The 20,963-nt window shown below is 40.9% G+C and overlaps 1 protein-coding gene and 1 long non-coding RNA gene across 3 annotated transcripts in view; one reads left to right on the top strand and one right to left on the bottom strand.

Annotated features, from left to right (window-relative positions):
• The window catches only part of AFF3 (ALF transcription elongation factor 3), a 223,992-nt gene that overhangs the window by 65,237 nt on the left and 137,792 nt on the right, over positions 1-20,963 (bottom strand). Inside the window, exon 8 of the mRNA XM_083735433.1 lies at positions 3,673-3,724. Coding sequence (XP_083591559.1) covers positions 3,673-3,724 — 52 coding nt within the window. The remainder of the gene's footprint in view (positions 1-3,672; positions 3,725-20,963) is intronic.
• Positions 16,156-20,963, top strand: part of LOC310843142 — a 102,428-nt gene continuing 97,620 nt past the window's right edge. For both annotated transcript variants that reach the window (XR_014563526.1, XR_014563527.1), the window contains exon 1: positions 16,156-16,242. This is a non-coding gene — a long non-coding RNA (uncharacterized lncRNA). The remainder of the gene's footprint in view (positions 16,243-20,963) is intronic.

The raw sequence follows: 20,963 nt of genomic DNA, 5'->3' as shown, positions 1-20,963 counted from the left end.
ATTATAAAAATGATGATATTCCTTTTTATTATTGCATATATTTTATTCTTCAATAATATATGTTGTTGTTGTTGATGATGATGATGTTTGTTGTTGTGGTGGTGGTGTGTCTCGAGAGACAATGGAGTGTGCCTCAGGGGGGGGGTGTGTGAAGTCAAACCACTGGGGAATCACAGGGCCTGCTGTGGCTGCAGACACCAGTAATTTGTAACTGCTGCCTCCTCCATTGTTTTTGCTGTGTTAGCAGCACCAAAGTGACCTCCCCGGGGCACAAGCCTGGGCAGTGTGTATGGAAGTCCTGGGCTGCCAAGACAATAAGGCCCCCTGCTCAGCCTCACTGATGTGGTCCAAAGGAAAGTGAAACAATACATTTGGCACCAGCTTGGCTGCAGGAGTTGCCAGAAGGAGGTGTACAAGACGCCATCCAACCACCTTAGGGACTGCACACCATATTTATATAGCGTTTTGCAAGGCAGTGGATAGCAAGAGGGAAAAAATAGGTAGATGATAGACAGACAGACAGACAGACAGACAGACACAGTTTTGATAGTTTGCCTAAAACTTGAGATGGGGGAGGCACATTTAGTTTTGTGCACTGAAGCAGCACTATCCCATACTTTGGACTGAATATGTCCTCAGGTGGTGTCTGCTAATGGAAAGGAGGACATGATGAAAGAAGGAGGTTCAGTGCAGACTATAGAATCATCAGGGAAGCAGGTCACCTTATGTTCTGCATAACCATTTCTGTGCTTCCACCTTCATAGAATCATAGAGTTGGAAGAGACCACAAGGGCCATCGAGTCCAACCCCCTGCCAAGCAGGAAACACCATCAGAGCACTCCTGACATATGGTTGTCAAGCCTCTGCTTAAAGACCTCCAAAGAAGGAGACTCCACCACACTCCTTGGCAGCAAATTCCACTGTCAAACACCTCTTACTGTCAGGAGTGCCTTTGGGTGTCACCTACCAAACAATGTAAATTGCACAAGCAATGCTAAATTCACTGAGCTCACAGAGATGAACGAGCTTGTGCAACAGCAACCCTTCCTGGCGAACCCTCTCTGCTCCTGCCCACATTCCCTTCCCTTTCTAATGCCATCCAAGTGCTTACTTTACATAATTTATGACAAGCATAGAACTCTCAGCGCATCGCTGTGGAATATACACTTGACCTTATCTCTATTAAGCACATTCAAATCAAGTCTCTTTGTGTTGTACACACAGTACTACAGAGCTGGTCTCTGCACCATTTCTTTCAGGCACAGACATACAGCAATACATAGAAGGCGGTTTTTTAAAAATAATGAGCATCTGCTGTAAAGGGCAATGGCTGCTGAAATCATTAAACGTAATCATTAAACCATCTTCTATTAAAATCTTGTTAGCCAATTTTAGATGCATTACTACTAAGACACTATTAATGAAAACTGTCATAGCTAATCTGGGCTTGGAATGCTGAGATTTAAAGTATTTTAGCTTGGGAGTTATATCAGCGTGCCCTTAGGGAAGGCTAAGGTTTAGGTGGCAGAGTAACTTTAATGTCCCCTGAAAGGTTTCGACTATATTTTATTAAAACAAGTTAATGGTATTGCTTATGTTAAACATGTCATTTGATGATGATACACAAGTTTAAAAACTTTTAAGTAGCAGTCATGCGTGCGCATGAACAGGATTGGAAGATGGGCTGACATATGGGGAAGTGGGGGTTAACTGTAGTCCCAGCTCCCACAAAACACTGCCCCACTGAAGCTGCTATTTAGTCTTGGAGCGAAAATGCTAGGTATAGTCCTACCTGGTATGATTGTTCAAGTAATCTGAATTCATCATAATATTTTAGCACATACTTACTAAGTGTGTGTGTGTGTGAGTGCTACTACTTGAAAAGTACTACAACAAAGTTCTTTTTCTTTCACTCACAGCCAGAGTTCCATTTTGAAGCCATGTCTCTAAAGATGGATTTTGGTTGCTTCTTTAGCTTCTATTTATACAATTTCACAATTTCTTTGGCAGAGGCCAAGAGTACATACCAGGGTGTTGCCGTTTATGAACCTCAGGAGATGTGAGAGGCAAACAGACTGGATGAACTTTGGTTACATATTCCAGACAAGCACAATGGCTCTATTTATTCAGACTAAGCTGCTGAATGCAGATGGATTGGCTCTGTGGGCAATAAATTTTCACAGCCACAAAACCTCAGTGGCAACCAACCTCATCCTGCAGAAGGGTGGGGAAACTGCCTACAAGCCTGAGGTTGTAAAAATAAGTTAGATTATTTTTCCACATATGTAAACTAGTCAGTCAAATTCTTTTAACACTGATTGACATGAATTCCGCAACTGACTTCAGTGGCTTACTACTTCCCTATAGAGTTCTACTTTCTTCTATAAAATGTTCTATCCTAAAATGATAGGAAGCAAAGTAGAAAGGAGGAAGGAAAGGAAGGAGGGATATTTGCATAATAGTTAGCAATCACTGTTTAATGTAATACACCCAAGACTGATTTAAACGGCCCAGTGACCTCTATACTGAAGAACAGAGAATCGAAATATGGATATTTCATGTGTCATTCCACACTTCAGGGGAACCAAGAGGCAATAATCATGACAACTGAACAATCTTAAGTATGATTTTAACATCTCCATGACACAAAGCTTCAGACTTTTTCTGAAAGGATGATGGCAGAATTATTGCTCTATGTATTATAAATCAAAGGGAATTGGGTCGTTTTAACTTGCAGATTTATGTTAACTACCAAGCGGTCTGCTAATTGTGAGCTCTTCAGATATTGATTGGGGATCAAAAAGGTAAGTTCTTCTCCAAAGTCGGTGGAATTAAATAGGCAAGCAGGAAAAATTTCTATCCCCACATTAGCTCTTCTGATCACTGCCTATAAAATTTTAACTATGATTTTAACTGGATAAATGATGAGGAGCAAAGGAGGAAAATACATTTAGGTAATTAAAATTAAGGATCTATCTAATGTGTGTGGCTAATTAATTACAGCAAGCTTCTTGACACATGATCAGCTCAACTTTGTTCTCCTCTTCCTCCTCCTTCATAGCTTCTTCTCTAACTCTTAAGCTTATTTATTTAACGTAACACATTGAGAGCATTTTCATGCTACCACACAATCTGCTCTTGTAGCCATACACTTTCATTGGAAAATCCCATGTTATTGTCTGGGCTTGTTCCCATGGGACATCCTACAGTGCTTTTATTTCTAGGAAGAAAGAGAGGCAGAGGCTATGAGGAAATATCATTTCCTCTTTAGCACTTTAACAACTGGTTGCCCTCCACTTGTTTTGGATGACAACTCCCATCCACTGCAGCCAGTACAGCCATGGCTGGAGCAAAACCTCTTCACTAGATTTAGGACAATTCCCCCATTTTACTTCAGCCCTATATGACAGAGCCATCACGGCTCAGAGGACTGCCCTGACTCCCAGGAGAAAGTCTTATGAGCGAGGAGAAGGGAAAGGTCAGCTGCCTTCTAGTTGCGCCACCATTGGATACCATCCAAGAGCTATAACTCTATACACATTATTAACTTGATCCTCAGCTTTGTATGAAATGCTTCTTATGAAATATTTAAATGAGTTATGACATTGTCAGCATACCTCTATCATTAGATCATGCAATTTTTATATTAATAAAAACCTTTAGTTTTGTTACCTGGTCGTTCTCCTCTTCATCACTGCTCAACTTGAGGTCATCTTCTAACATCCTGGAAAGAGAAAACAACAAATGACCTACATTTAAGTCCAATAAAAAATAGTTTAGATAATAAAAGCCTCTTAATTATGTGGCACTATGATGTAAGAAGAACGTTGGTGAATCGGACCAAATGCACACATGGATCTGGCTTCAAGGATGACACCGCGTGGGTGGTGGAGGGCACCCAGGTCCTGGTTTCACCAGGCCAAGGCCTGGTCAATAACAACAACCAACCAACCAACCAACCAACCAACCAACCGTCTATTCACTCAGCTTTCCTGTACAAAGGGAGGCAGGTCTTTCCGGGAACAGAAACGTGATGGGTGCCACCGCTAAGTATATTAGAGGGAAGGATCAATTTTGGAGGGAAGCAGAGGAAGAGGCGGGAGTATGAGGCCTGTGAGGATGCTACCTGGCAGGGCTAGCATATCAGGCAAAATAGCATGGGGTGTGGGGGAACTGATCACATGAGTTGCCCAAGGAAACAGCTGGTTGTCTCATGCAGGAGCCAGGCTATCGGTTCATGCAGTGCTTCTCCTGACTGGCTCAGGAATCTGTGAGGGAAGGGTTTTTCACCTTTTCTAATGTATAAATCATCATCCATAGTGATGCTTATAGGTCTCTCTTTCCCCCCACAAAAGTGGCTCAAAGCGACTTACAGAAACATCATCAAAAGCCAGTATAGAAACAAGAACAAAGCGCTCCTCCACAATATGCAGAGATCCCACTCAACACACACAAGCTGCTCTAGTGGCTCCTCCTACAACCCCTGTTTTGAGACTGGAGACAGGTGTGTAAAGGGTTGTGTGTGAAGTTCCTCCCATTCCCATTTCAGCCGCTGTACTGTCTGGATGAAAAGTGAAACTTTTCCCCCAGAGCATCATTGAAAGGCAACAAACTATGTTGTCATTTGGGAGAGCTGCGATCCTACTTCTGAGGCTGCTGGACCAGCATTTGAAAGTCCCATTGTTCTAGGCGCATTTTGCGACAGGTAATTTCATTAATACAAGAATTTTTCGGAGCTCTGGGAGCAGTACTGCACTTAAGATTTCAGATTAAAACAAGCGTAAGATTTTAGCTGCAGTTCATTCATTTTCAGCTTTGTATTCTTGTTATAAAAAAGTGCGCCTAGACATTCCGTTGTGGCACCCGTAACTTAGGTTTAAGGTGCCATTTAGCACCTAAGTTTTCATATCTCAGTTTCTAACACTGTGCTGGACATATTATTCCCTTCTTTCCAGGCCTTTGTCACTCTGCTTTCTACACAGGCCCTATCCCCACTAGGATCACGACAGAGTGCCATCCTGTGGACACCAGAAGCAACCAGAAAAAGTTCGGTGCGTGCTAAAGATTCATCAATGAGACTTGCTTCCACTGAGGAGAGGGGAAATGCTGTTACACTTGAATAGCAATCAGACCTCAACACTGCAAATTTACCCCAAATGGTATGCAAAGTAGTGGCTAGGAAATATAATTTCTACTTAGTAGAAATTCACATAACAGACAAGAAAAAAGTACAATGCTTGACAACTCTGCATGAAGTCAATTTTTTTGGTCACTGCTATCATTTATCTCTTAAGTCCAGAAGTGTGACTCTGTCACAATCCAACTTAGAGGCAATTAACACTTCACACAGCATCAGGGGTCCTCAAAGTGTCTAACTACACAGTAGTCATGTGCTTCCTGTGCTCCCAAGTATTTTGAAGTGTATCTCCTCTTGGTGCTTAACCAAAGCTAACTGCTTGAGGTATTGGCTTGATGACTGGGTAGAGAGCCTTCTGAGTGACAGAATCATGTTTCTGGAATGTTCTCCTCAGGAAAGGGTACCTGGCATCTGCACTGTCATATTCTCAGTGCCAGACAAATACCTTTTTGTTATCCCAGGCTTCTTAAGAATGCTTGACCCTGATCTGGTATATTTTTATTTGAAAGGTGAAATAAAATCTATTAAACTTGAAGCAGCAGACAAGTACCAGAATTCCTATGAAGCTGCTTGGCATGAATTGAAAATAGAAAACAGAGGGTAAGTGATAATATTTGTAATTTTCCTAGAATCACAAACAGGTGGCAAACTGGGTCATGTGTTTCTTTAATAATAATAATAATAAATCAGTTCAAAGGAATATCCCATTAGTTGGGATCCCATTATTCTTTGAGAGAATTTGCATGCATTCTGACTGTCAGTAAAATCAGCTAACATCAATAAATATTGACTGGAAAACATGCAGAGTCTGGTTTTTTTATTTGTGCAAAATGAACCATCTACTGCAAACTCCAAGAAAAGGCATACCTCTGAAAAATATGTGCTAAGATTAATCTATTGAAACACACAGATAAAAGATATCTAACTATCAAAACATAAATACTTCATGAATAATGGGTGGACACATGTTTCAATCAGTGTTAATGAAGTGAAATTTACTGCTCTTATCCTCTTCCCATCACATAACAGATGGTTAACCTTGCCTAATGCATATCTACATCCAAAGTATGAATTTCATTTAGGACAATCTGCTAACACAGTATCAACGAAGCTGCCATTTTAAACAAGCTGTTGCGGCAACTCTATCACTGAAACAGTTCCACATGCTAAAAATCTAATGTACAATTTTGCTGCTGTGTTTTTGAAAACCACAACACTTATTTGTTTAGAAGGAAACAGAAAAAAAACCAGAAGATTGTTGCTAACATAGGAACAGAGGCGGAGCTAGCTGCTCTGGAACCCATGCTGTGCACCTGGGTTGGGGGGAGCATCCCAGGGGGCGGGATGAGTGTCCCGGTGGGGCACCATGTCAGGCTGTTTCCTGGGCGGGGGGGGAGGGGAGGGAGCTGTGCTGCTTTGCCAGCACGCCTTCCTCCCTTCCCTCTTCCTTTTGACAGCTTGGAGGAGGCTCCCCCCCCCAGGAAGCAGCCCAGGAGCTGGGGCAATGGCACACCGCCCACCCGCGACTCCCAAGCCTCCCCTGAGCTGTCAAAACGAAGGGGGAAGGCCGCCATCAAGTTGGCACAGCTCCGCCCTTTCCCCCGACGGCTCGCAGTAGGCTTGGGAGTCATGGGCGGGTGGTGCACCAAATGTCACTCCCCTCAGCGGTGACACCCATGGTGGAGTGCACCCACCCACCCACCCCGTTCTTCTGCCCCTGCATAGGAAGGTGAACGATTAAAACAACCAAAACGCAATTTGCAAATATTTCACTGGAGCCCACTAGGATGTCTCTAGAAACCTTCTATTGTGCATTAGAGTACAAGTGGGGCCTGCAGCAAATGCTGACATGGAGTATTCCTATTCAGTTCTTCCAGCCATGCCATTCTACAGGATACTCCATTCCATTCCACCAACTGCATCAGTAGCTCATCATCCTGGGTTCACTGACTGTATACAGGTGCTCATGACTTTTTGTTATACAGTGGTACCTCAGGTTACAGACGCTTCAGGTTACAGACGCTTCAGGTTACAGACTCCGCTAACCCAGAAATAGTACTTCGGGTTAAGATCTTTGCTTCAGAATGAGAACAGAAATCATGCGGCGGGGCGGCGGCAGCGGGAGGCCCCATTAGCTAAAGTGGTACCTCATGTTAAGAACAGTTTCAGGTTAAGAATAGACCTCCAGAATGAATTAAGTTCTTAACCCAAGGTAGCACTGTATTTTTTAAAATCCTCCTACTTCCCATGTGAATTAAGACCCTCCCACTTTTTTTTATAACACTTTGCAGCGGCATGGCTTTATAAGCAATATTCTTCGTTCTTCTTTCTTTGTCGATCACTCCTAGCCGAGTAAGATTGTCTTCCATGAACACAGTCTTAACAGTGAGTCCGTAAGTGACTGTGGAGGCCAATTCTGGATCCACACGTCCTTCTACAGTGGGGACATAAATTTCCGGGCGGGTGTTGATCATGGTGAGTGGTTTGCCAAACGTGCCTTCCTCTTAGCTCATTTCTCCTTTCCGTCCTGAGTTTGTACTTCTTCACAGTCTGCAGCACCTTTAGTAAAGGCTGTTTTGCAGTTGAAGCACTCACAGGCCAGTGTTTCCCATAGGATGGCATTATTTAAAAAGGGAGATACAATTCTGCATTCCACATTATGCCTCATGAATGGCAACAGCATTTGCCAATAATACTAGTACAGTGATGGGCCACAAATGAAAAGGCTTTCAGTGTGGATTGCAGCTGAGTTTGGTTGCTTGTTTTGCTCTTTCACCAAGGGTCCTTCAAATATGCTGGTGTCTCTCCTCTTGCTGTTTTGGATACGTAAGAAAGGCAGACGAAGAAAGAGTTTGTCATTAATGGGTGACCTGCAACAGAGTGTTGCAGTGTGAGGGCGTGTGTTCAGGAATCCAGTTAGTGGCTCCATTCCACACCTCCAGTTTGTTTGTTTACCCCTGGAAGCCTTAGGGGGCAATTCTATGGCAAGATCCAGTGAGATGAGTATCTTAGGATGCAGTGGGACTTAGGCTGGAATGGATCCTAAACCAGTTTAACTGGATTGTGTTACCTGGCATAGAACAATATTTTAAAGGCTTGTTTTCCCTCTGCTGAGAAGCAGCAGTAGCCCTGCTGCTGAATGGAATGTGAATCCGGTGTAACTTTATGATGGTTTAATTTACCCTGGCTAGCTTTACAACAGCTTCTTGTGCTCTGGATTGCTCCCTTATTTATACCTCTCAACTTGAGTTTCTGGATGGTTCTACTTTGGTTATGCAAGGACTGGAGAACTGAGTTTCTTATTAGTACATAAAATGATGGCACATAAAATAGTACAGAATAGTAAGTTAAAGCACATATTTGTATTCCTAAATTCCAATACTAAAAACCACAAATGAATACTGCAAATGCTAATTAAAATAGTACAGATATGGTATAGCCCACCGCATTGACATTGCTGTAAAGTAAATATAGCAATGCAAGATTTAATTACCAAACATAAAAGCAAAATTGTTGAAAAACTAAGCTGCAATCCACTGTAACAAAATTAGCAATCTCAGTAAAGAGAAATAAATAGCTGCAATTTTCCACCTGGGTAGAATCCATCTTCACAGTTCTGCTTTTCCTTTCCAAGCCATTAAGGGTTGGTAAATGAACTGTTACATTCCTGTCATGTTGATTACCGTATATCCAATGTATTGACTGCGTTTTGAAATGCAACGCTGAATAAGAGCCTGCCTACATGTTACACTCTCTATGTCAGAAAAGTCCTACTTTGTGAGAAGTTGTGCATGTTGGGAATTCTGAGACTACTCCACTAACAGGCAGAGAAAGCTGGAGGTGACAGAAATCACACACACTCAAGCACACAGGAAGAAGCTGTTGGAACTAATTGTCCCCTAGGAGTTGGAAAGAAACTGGGAATATGACCCACCATTACGCCGAAGTAGAGGTGGTGGTGGGGAGCAGGAAAAGAGGCCAACAGTGGTTTCCACTTAATGTGCATTTACCTATCCCTCGCCAACCCCAGGAGCCTTCAGAATTTTCTAGAGGCAGAGGTTGGCTGCACAGAGCTGCTTTTCATGTGGTGAGTAGACTGTGTAGTCAAGCTCTGACCGAGTAGACACATTATCAGAATATGAAATTAGCGATGGAGCTGGGATTTCAGAAATGGGTTGAGCTAGACTTCCTCCCCTCTGAATATTGGCTTGTCTCGAAATGCCTCAGGGTTTCCAAAACTGGGGGGAGGGATTTCTCCACTTCAACTTTTAGGATCCCATTCCTGATTCTAGAAAGTGTAGTTTTTAATTTATCCCAACTCACCTACCAGCTACACTTCCCAGACTTCTCGGCCGTAATAACACAGGCTCTAAGTTGATTCAGAGATCTTCACTGAAAAATGAGGAGCAGCTTAGAAACAGCACTTGGTTTTCACCAGCCCTTTCCTCTGTCTTTGCTTTCTTCTGTCCTCACAACTTGGTAAGTTTAGGTAAAGAGGTGGGAGAAGGGGAAGGATAAATGGCTGGTGAAAGGGCTGGCTTTCTGGGCATTGCCAATTTTGTTGTTGTTGTTTTGAAGGGGAAACCCTTGCATTCTGAGCTGCTCCAAAAATCTGTTCACCTTCTCTGGTGGGCCTTATTGTGGGACTGCCAAGATCAGATGGGGAAGCCCGGGGGATAGTTTCCTAGGCTTTCTGCCTGGGAAATGGATCCCACCCGCTTGCCCAGCATATAGAGGGGGCCCGTGGTTTGCTCTGAAACCATTTTTTGTCGCATTAACAACAGGATGGTCAGTTGTCCAGGGTTCTCCTTAGGCCCCAAAGCCTTACCACCAGGAAATTCCCAGCATAAAGATTCCTTGAAATAGTAGTTTGCCAGGGACTCTGGATCTTTACTAAGGGTTCAGAAGTCCTGGCAATTTAACACTTCCATTTCTGTGATGGGGTTTGGAGTGGGAGGAGAATGATTAAACAACAACAACTTTCAACAAAATTTGCATCTCCACTGAATAGTTTTCATTGTGTACCGCTCTCACCCAGCATGTGATCTTAAAGAAGAAGAGTTTGGATTTGATGTTGTTGTTGTTTAGTCATGTCCGACTCTTCGTGATCCCATGGACCAGAGCACGCCAGGCACTCCTGTCTTCCACTGCCTCCCGCAGTTTGGTCAAACTCATGCTGGTAGCTTCGAGAACACTGTCCAACCATCTCATCCTCTGTCGTCCCCTTCTCCTTGTGCCCTCAATCTATCCCACTTTATCACTACCCGAAGGAGTCTCAAAGCGGTTAACAATCTCCTTTACCTTCCTCCCCCACAACAAACACTCTATGAGGTGAGTGAGGCTGAGAGACTTCAAAGAAGTGTGACTAGCCCAAGGTCACCCAGCAGCTGCATGTGGAGGAGCAGAGCGGGGAATCAAACCCGGTTCACCAGATTACAAGTCTACCGCTCTTAACCACTACATCACACTGGCTCTCAACCAAAACCAAGTCAGGACTCAGTGCAGAAACTTTCTAAAAAGAAACAAAATAGAACCCAACCTTTCTCAAAACGTTGCTAAAAAGGACAAAATAATTATAATACAGTTCCACAACACTTGTCTATATCCTTGGCGGTAGATAGTGCAAAATAATTTCTTAAATATGACAGGTTTACTGTCCAAAGCTTGAAAGAGATCTACAACATAATCCCACTTTAGGATCAAAGAGGCCACATAAAAATGAGAGCATGTATGAAAATGAAAGAACGATGGTCACTTGCCAGAAGATTATTTCTCTGCACTGGCCTAAACATTCCCATCAGTCAAGGAGCCTCCCAAAGTTTCAGAACTAATCACTTACCACAGCAGGAAGAAACAGGTTTAAGCAATAAAGTGTCCAAGGGAGCTACTCAGTTTACCTAGTCACATCTTGCTTCCTACGATTCCATTGAGTCCATTCTGGTTGCTAGTGATTAACAGCTATTTTGGTAAGTTTATACTCCTTCAATTTCTGGTAACAGCCTGCTGCTGCCTTTTGAAAATATTACTTAATTTTTAAACATGAAGGGCGTAATATGTGGTGATACATTATATTATTTCCGTGGTGTTAACACTCTACAAATTGCCTACCAGCTTGCTGAAAGTGCAGTATCCCCCTTCCTGTCAAGTTAATTGCAAAGCCTTTCTCTTTCTTTCCTCAAAATAATTTGCTTCCTCAGCTATTTTCACGGGTTTACACTTTTACCTTGGATATGGCAAAGCAAAATTAAGAGATCTGAACAGTTATATAGAGTACTACATATCATTTGTAGAATATCCATGGGGCTGTATCCATACTAAGTTCCTGTTGAACTTGGGTCCCGCTGAATTCAACAGGTTAGGTCAGCATGGTGATTTACACCTGATTTATTTCAATGGGAACTGAACACAGATTAGTTAGTCTGGATTCAATCCCATAGTGCCTCTCATAGCAAAATAAGAGACAGAACCATTCCTATTCCAAAAAGTCTATAGCATAGGACAACTTTTCCCAACTTGATGCTCATATTTTATTTCATTGCAGCTCCCATTAGCCCCTGCCAGCATCGCAAATGGTTGTGGATGCTGGTAGCTGTAATAGAAAGCATCTGGAGGGCATCAGGTTGGAGAACGCTGGTGTAGAATTATTGGGGGAGGGAGTTAAAACAGGAAATGAGAGGGGAAAGGCACAATATGTTTGCTGGAATAAGTTGCAGAGTTTATGAACAGGGCAAAAGAGAAGTCAAGAGAAATTTTGTAGGCCTTTGAGAAATTTGGCACAGCTTAGGGGGACAGCTTTTGATATTAGATGTGGCTGGCTGAATAATGTGGGACATCCTCAGAGATTATAACGTAGGAAAACTGCTCAGAGGCTTTTTGTCAATTAAGCAGTATATAAATCTTGTCAAACAAATCAGAAGAACAAAGGTCCCAGGCAAAGATGAATTGAAAAAGATAACAGCCGAAAAATAGTGTGAGGCATATCTATTGAGATTCTTGAGACCAGGAACAAGGTGTTTGTGCTGAATGAAAGGGATGAGGAGAGTCTGTGGAATAATCTTAAAAGAAGCATGATGCAATCAAAATACAATGGTTTTAGCAGCTGTGTTTGAAGAGAGATCAGACAAAAGAGGATGGGGGATGAGAGAGAGAGATGTAGAAGTCTGGGCAGGAGATGATCTGAGCATAAATCAGGGGCTTTGCTGTTGGAATGATGAAAAAGAGCAGGTTCTGTGGTACCTTTAAGAAAGGGATTTGCTTTTTCTCTGGAAAACACCATGGATATTATATACATTAAAAATAGTATTTCAGGTTAAGACCTAAAGCTCAAGTTTTATCCAGTTTGTGTTAGGGCCAAAAAGAATGATTAATTTGAAGGATCAATTCATTAATTCGTCAGATTTAAAACTGTGGCTCTTTAATCAGATCTTAATTGAACCCCTCCCCTATGAAAGGGTTTAAGCACTGAGGTCATTGTGAACATCCTGTTAAAGATTCTTGATTCAAGCAAATTCATTTAGAGAGTTTTCTAAACAACCAATTAATTCTGTATGATACATTTCAGAGGTAATGTTATAGTTGCTGCATCAAGAGACTGCAGTAAACAAGCTAATTAGCTGACATTTAAAACAAGATATTGATTCTGTGAAATTCTTATGTTTAATTGGTTGTATGCTGTACTTCAGCCTAATTAGTTATAAAAGAAAGTAAAAAAAATCACTAGTTTTGAGTTTTATATGTGCAATTTTTTCTGCTGTAAATAAGTGGTTCTTTGAAAAACATGAGTGGTTATACATTATGCAATCAGTAAAAGTTAACAGCTGAAAAATATCCATATGATGCATTTATTCTACATTATTAGTTGGCGAAACAGAGAAAACTTTGTTACAAGAAAACCAATTTCCTACTATGTGATTTCATACAACAAATAGCAGCCTTTCAGTGAGATTTTCCCTGGAACTGAGGTTCATAGTAAAAGGTCATCTTACCTCCCTATGTGCCATAGTCTTGAACCTGATTTATAGTTAACATCACATGTAATGATGTCAGGATCTTTAACTTCAGATCAGAGAAACCTGCTGTTTAGGGGAGCCGACAGAGGCTTGCCTTGCCCTCTGCAACTCTTGGTACTTTCCCCTGAGCAACTCATCACTAAAGTGAAGGGACTCTTGTGCTTTGCCTTGCCTGTCCTGGACTGCCACCTTTTGGAAACTGACCACCTGTTTGCACAAGCGCATACCTGAGTCTTTACTCATGGCTCTGGACTTGGCTACAAACTCAAGAAGCAGAGAAAGTGTTTTGGGCTTGGTCACCCACAAGGGTGGAAGAATCTGCCAATTTTGGTTTTCTCAGCTTCCAATCTTAAAGCCAGTTTTCCACATTTCTGCAGCAATCTTTTGTTTCTTATTTATAATCCTTATGAAAATTCTTCAGCATTTTGGTGTGATTTTCTCCTAATTATACACATCTATATGCAACTGACTTGTGCACACATTTTTTTGCAAGCAATTTCCCCTAATGCAATGCATTTTTCTATCTTGTTTTATTGTTATTTTTATGCACACTTTCCCCTAATACAGTACATACGTTTTTGTGAACACTGGTTGGAAAACTGCATCACAAAATTCAGGTAAGTGCGAAGAAAGAAGCCTGTAGACTTCATCACCCAACAAACAGCAAAACAATTAAGTAGCTCACACAAACTTAAAAGTTTTCCAGTGAAAATGTATTGACCTTAGATGTTAAAAATACCACATTTGTAATGCCTACCATGTGCATTATGGATATTCTGCTCTCTACCTCAGGAATCCACCTCCTTGGGATTCTGCTCCAATTTGGCACATTAATTCTTTCTCCTTGCTTGTAATGTTTCCATTGCATTCATGTGGGACACAGCTTTGAGTGATGTCATGTGTTCTGATCACCTACCAGGGCATTCACTTTTCTATAGTTCTACTTGGCCACAGTGCTGTAAAATAAAACTTGTACGTATATCTTTGCACTTCAGAGAATTGAGGATGTGATCTGCTGGTCAAACCTTTGCCTTCTGAGTGTCTGTCACCCCCCTTCTTTTGAAATGATATTTATGCAAACTGTGCACTTCTTCTATTTACATCTTGACCCAGCAGTATTTACACACAGTCTGTCAGCCCTGAATTAATTAATTGATTGATTGATTGACTGAATTTATATACCACCTGGAAGTCTCAGGGCGGTTCACAGAACAAAATCAGAATGTGGATATGTGTTCAAATGTAAGCTCTTATCCCTCAACGCACCCACAGGAAGCTCATTTTCTAGATTGGGGCAACTGAATAATTGACTCATTCTTTTTCTTTCCTTTTTTTCTAGAATAATGTAAGCACATGTTCCACACACTGAAAGATGGTTTGAAGGCAACTCACCCTTTCAAAAATAAAATATGTAAAGTTGTTTGTCAAATGAGGATGAATAAGTAGAGTTTGAACAATGGGAAGGTGGAGGAGGCTGGAAGTTCCTGTGTCTGGAAGACTTGCCAAGCTGCCTGTTCTGGATGGCATTGAACTCTCTCTGAAAGAGCAAGTTCATAGCTCAGGGGTGCTCCCAGACTCATCTTTATCGTTGGAGGCTCAGGTAGACTTAGTGGCTGGGGTGTCTTTTGGCTGGTATATTATCAACTATGGCCGTTCTTGGAAAGGGCTAACCTAACCACAGTGATTCATGCACTGCTAATCTCAAGACTTATTATTGCATTGCGTTCTATGTGGTGCTATCCTTGGACCTGGTCCAACATCTGGTCCAGGAAACCTCAAGGATTTCCTGATTCCTTATACCCCTGCCTGATCACTAAGGTCTTTCTGAGCGTCACTGTCAGCAGTCCCTCATGGCTCATTCATATCCAGCAGGAGCCATGCGTTCAGTATTGAGGACCCAATTCTCCTGGCTGAGAGTAGGCAAGCCCACTCCCTGTTAAAGTTCCAGCACTTGATGAAGCCTTTTAAAAATTTCAGCAGGCATTTTAAGTCACCCCCCTCCCGATTCTATGGTTAATTTTATCTGATTTCACAAATCTTTTGCAACCTCATTGTACACCACTTACAAACCACGGCGTAAAGTATTTAAATAAACTACATTGTTTAAATGAAATAGAAAAACTTGGGTGAAAGTCCACTGGGCATTCCATGTAGAAGAAGCATATAGTTAAAAAATATGTTTTAAAAAGGAATGTCATAATAAAACATGGAATGGAAGGCGAGGCTTTAAGCAATTAGCAGTAGCCATGCCATATTGAGCAATAGCAAAATGTTGGAAATCAAATACTACTAGACTCATAGCTTATTATTCATTGAAGCACCTTTTTAAAAAGAAGGCATTCCACAACTTCATCACAGAAATTTAGAGTTGAAAGGAACCCTGTCCCATATGGGGACAGAGCCTGCAACCTTGGCGTTATGCACCAATAACTTGGGAATAGTTGAAAAAACAATTTACCAAACATCATGTCCTATACAACAGACTTCACATGTAGTAACATATCCTGCAAACACCATTTCTGAAACTAAAAGCAATGCCTTGACCAGAAATAGGTTTTCCCACATCTTGAATCAATAACTTTAGTTTTTAAAATTCTTCCTAGAGGAATTTAATAGCACAAATCCTATGCATGTTTACATGCAAACAAATTCCATTGGGTCCTATGGTACTCATACTTCTAATTACTATACTACTCAGTTCTCACTTTATGAAATATAAGGTATACCTGACTGGCATCCAAATTGGAAAATGTAATGTCTGAAGTAGAAAGAGAGCCCCTGATTTGTTAAAGCCATCAACATCATCATAAGAAACCCCTTTGGGGCATTTTATGGGTTTCCTGCAAAAGACTTAGGCTTGTATAACAATTCCTGATTGGCTAGAATTGTCCACGTGACCAAATAGGAAGCACGTCCTTCACTCAAAATAGGTTTCCCTGCCTTTACTGACATCACAAAAGCTGACCAGTTTCATAACATTAGAGCATCCTATATATGATCCCTGATAGGCTGAGATCTGTGAGGAAGGAAGGGGGAAGTAAATGGATAAGGAAGGAAACAGTGACTGTAAAAGACTGGCAAACAGCTCCAGAACAGGTAAGATTAAAAGACTGGATAGAATCAGCATCCTAAAACTGCTGCTTTTAATTGTACTGTGAAAACATATGGCTTAGCCCTGGCCTGAAGTGACTCCAGGTGGATTCTCATTGTTATATTTTCCCACAGCAACCATTTCTCCAGCTACTTTATAGCAGAGATAAATGTGGTACTTTGCTTTGCAATTGGATATGCAATATTCAATGTGCTTGAGAAAGTATTGCTGCTGTTTCAGTGAATGGGGTAACTCCTTGGTATTCTGGTATTCAGCATGTGCTGGAAGAATGAGGGAAAGAATGAACATCTCTTCCTCTAGTTAGAGCATATGCAAAGATTTTTAACTGTATATTTCCTCAAGTATCACTTCTAGGTTTAATATATGTGGGTAATGAATAGCTGAAAGCTCCATTCTGCATGGAACTGGAGTGTAGGGCTTTGTCTCACCAGAGTGGTACATGCTCTGGTTATCTCCTGCTTGAATTATTGCAATGCACTCTATGTGAAGCTACCTTTGAAGGTGACTTGGAAACTACAACTAATCCAGAATGCAGCAGCTAGACTGGTGACTGTGAGCAGCAGCCAGGACCATATAACACCGGTCCTAAAGGATCTGCATTGGCTCCCAGTACAATTATGAACACAGTTTAAAGTGTTGGTGCTGACTTTTAAAGCACCTGAATGGCCTTGGCCCTGTATACCTGAAGGAGCATATCTACCTTCATTGTCCAGACTGGACACTGAGGTCCAGATCCAAGGGCCTTCTGGTGGTTCCCTCACTGCAAGAAGTGAAGTTACAGGGAACCAGGCAGAGGGTCTTCTTGGTAGTGGTGCCCTCCCTGTGGAACACCCTCCCATCAGATGTAAAGGAAATAAACAACGATTTGACTTTTAGAAGACATCTGAAGGCAGCCCTGTACAGGGAAGTTTTTAATGGTAGATGTTTTATTGTGTTTTTAATATTTTATTGAGAGTGACACAGAGTGGCTGGTGTAACCCAGTCAGATGGACAGCATATAAATAAAATAATAGTAGTAGTAATAATAATAAGCAGTAGTAGTAGTAGTAGTAGTGTCTTATGGTGAACACCACCTCTCTTCCTAAGAAATGACCTGGTGGAGTAATACTAAAACCTGCAGCCTAAATTTTATCTGTTGAAATATTTAATTAATAACAACATTTATTTACTGATATGTGCCCATGTTTAGAACGAGCTTTCCTGTGTCTAAAGCTGACGTTCTTTTCAATGAACCTTATATGACTAGAAAGAGAACAAAGGTATTTTGTTCATAGTTGCATATTATACAGATCCTGCATAACTGTAAAAAAACAACATCAAGCTATTCTGAGTCCTTAATTTATCTCAGAACCCATATTTAGTGGATATACAATTTAATTTATGATGCAATGAATCCTGACAAAAAGAATCAATGACAAAAATTTCATCAATCACTTGGCAAGAGATTGCTCAGCAGTTGGATTCAGTCCTACAATATTTTGCTTCCCACTTGCTTTGCTATCGTCGACTGAATATAACTCATAGCACCTGAATCATAAAGAAAAGAATTCCTGTCTGGAAACTGCATAAAAAAAGAACAACAATAATAACATCTGGAAAAGTCTATTGGTGTCCTTTTTTAAAACAGTAAAATTATTAAGTACAGTTTTAAAAAGGACACCAAGAGAATCCACCATTCATTTATGAAAATATTTGCTCTTACTACTGGAATATATTATGCAGTTTGTGCTTAGTTTGTAACACACCTTTTAAAAAACATATGCAGGAAAAAAATCTTCAATCAATTTCTAGTCTGATTAATTTGTTCACTTTGAGACACTAATTGAGTTTCAAAACTCTGCAGAAAAAGAAACACATTCAAAATGTGGGCATGGTTTGGCTAGAGTTAACTCCTATTAAGCCCCACTAGTTTCAATGGGAGAATTGAACAAGAGTTTAGAAATCATAAACTGAACTGCATGCATGCATAATATACCAAACCAAAATAAATACTTAGAGCCAAGGCTCATGTTTAATACAGGATCTACAATTTGTAACGATAATTTGGAAACACTCTTACCCTGAAGAACGGAGACTCCAGTTATGGCTTATAAAATCAAAGGCTACTATATTTGCTTGCAACAACATCCTAACCGATGCAAGTAGTTATATGTACCACAATTAAAAATAAATAGCTTCAGTCAAATCCAAGACCAGATCTTGATGCAATGTAATGTAGTAGTTTGCCTTGTTAGATATAAAAATTAGTCTGTTAAAATGCATTAACTTAACTGAAAAATACTTAAAATTCAAAATTCTTAGCTGATCATAACGGAATAACATGATTATATAGTGGTTAAAATTTCTATTTCTATTTCCTTGCTTTTTGTAAATTCAAAGAAATAGACTAATATAAAAATTGATGAGCATATAAAATACACATTCTGTACAATGAAGTTTATTTAGATCCCATGGACTGACTCTCAAAAACCAATTTAAAAGTAAAGTTGGAGAAGCCTTGCAGTTAAAAAGCAAAAAAAGCAAATGACAATGTTATAAAATCTCTCCTGCCTGGATGAGCTTCAGTGTTCAAATGTTAATAGGATCTGCGTTAAACACACACACAACCAAAACCCTGGATCATATTCAACGTAAAAAGTCTGTGAAACAGACTTTTTCCATATTATGACCTCAGTCCTAAGTTTGCCCGCCCCTGCAAAGTGCTAGTTATTTGAATTGGACAAATGCCAGAATTCATTCTCTTGTTATTTTGCCTTCTGTCCAACACATTTCTATCCTTCTTAAAACTATTAATTCTCTATTGACTCAAATTACAGAATTTCTTAACCAACATTAGCTGAGAATGGAGAGGTAAACCAAAAAGGATTTTGAAAAGTTTACAGTTACAGACAAATTGTTTAAACTAACGTAACTTTAAATCTATTTGGAGATGCAAGAAGGAAGGAGCAATTTTAATTTGTAAATTTGGATTACAAATCACACCTGCAACTTTTCAACAATTTTTTGTTTTATTGGAATGATGTGTTAAATAGCCCAAACATAGTGTGGTAAGACTAAAGTATGTCTTCCCATATTCCCAGTAGTACGAAAATGGGAGTAATTCTACATTGATTTGCACCTCAAATGTTTGGTGCCCTGGAATATTAAAACCAAAATTAGCTTTAAGAATGTTGTGCCTTCCACAGTTCACTATCAGTATCAGAACCAGGCTGGGAAACTTAGAACAGCATACTACAGAGGGGTGGGTGGTTGGGTTAAGGCTATCGCAAGTTTTGTTCCCTATGTGCTCCTTTTACTGTTTAACTTCCACCCCCTACTTTGCAGTCAAAGTCATGAGAACAAACCACCCCCTTCTCAGTCATGTTATCACCAATCCCTACTGAACTGCTAGGCTCAGGCAGTTTGCTGCAGTTGCTGACAACTGTTCATTGCTGTCTCCATGTCTCTCGTGGCATGCTACTGAGGAGCAGCCTGGTTCTGATACTGATAGTATTTCCACCAATAATGATGTTGCTTCCAGTGTATACACTAAGCACTCATGAGGACCGTTCATTATGTAGGCTCTTCTGTTTGGAGCCACCACCATGGATGGGCAGGCAGTCTGCCACCTGGCAACTGGTAGGGAGCAAATGCTAGCAGAAGTCAAGGCCAGGACGTCCACACCCAAAACACGAAGCTGAGCCTAATTGCTGGAGTATATTTCCTTTCGTACTCTGCACTTGAAAGGATGGTTTCTAGTAGGGGAGATCCAGACCCTGCGTCCAGGAATCTCTGGAATCTCTGGATTGCTAGGCACTTGCTGCATGTGCCACTGTGCTTGATACTGGCGAGGGCGTCATGGTGTCCTTGCATCTGCCAGGTTGTGTTATGTGTAGGGCTGGGTTTTGACATGCAGGTATGTTCCCATTATTATGCGTGGGTTTATGTCTTCCACGGCTTGCGCTATGTATGTGCATTGCCACCATACCACTCCATGATCAGCGGAAGCCAACTATTTTGCCATGGTTGCTGAAGGAGTGACCGTGGGAGCTGCTACTGTTTTCCTCTTGACTTTGCTGCAAAGAGCAAATAGGATCCCGACTAAACTGCGTTAACATTCCACTGGCATGACCTTACTAGGATTGCCCTATCTGACAAGTTGCCACCTCTCAGCCTTAGCTTTTTCCATGTGTAACTTGGATGTAGCAACAGCGATAACCAAGAGTATCAACATCCTTCAAAGGGACCACTGATATAAGGTATGCAGAACACTTTTGAGTTCTATGGGGTAGAGGGGAGAAACATTCTGGAAATACTAAACATTATTATGATTATCATTCAGTAGACAGAGAAGGGCATCAAAGCGTATTACAAATGACTGATAAGGTACAGGAAAGGAGTGGAAATTAAAAGAACCCAAGTACCCTCTGCCTATGAAACACCCACTGCCTTTTGTTGAAATTTCAGTACAGAATTTACATTTTCTCTGTTCCCAACATCAGTTCAGAGATAAAAGAGCTGGTTCCAAAAAACCAAATGGATTCTGCCTTCACCTTGCACTCCAACGTACACAGCACCAATTTATAACCCCAGAAAGAAACCCATTTATTTCCTGCGACTTTTTTTTTCATCTCAGAGATAGGTTATTGTTTCTTTACATATTTTAAGTAAGGTTTTGATTAAGATTGCATCCTCTGGAAAAGAAGCAGTCATCAAAAGAAAGAAG

Source organism: Podarcis gaigeae (assembly GCF_964106915.1).
Source record: "Podarcis gaigeae genome assembly, chromosome: 4".
Classification (NCBI taxonomy): Eukaryota; Metazoa; Chordata; class Lepidosauria; order Squamata; family Lacertidae; genus Podarcis; species Podarcis gaigeae.
The sequence above is the reverse complement of the archived record's forward strand: the minus strand, read 5'-3'. Positions and strand labels throughout refer to the sequence as shown.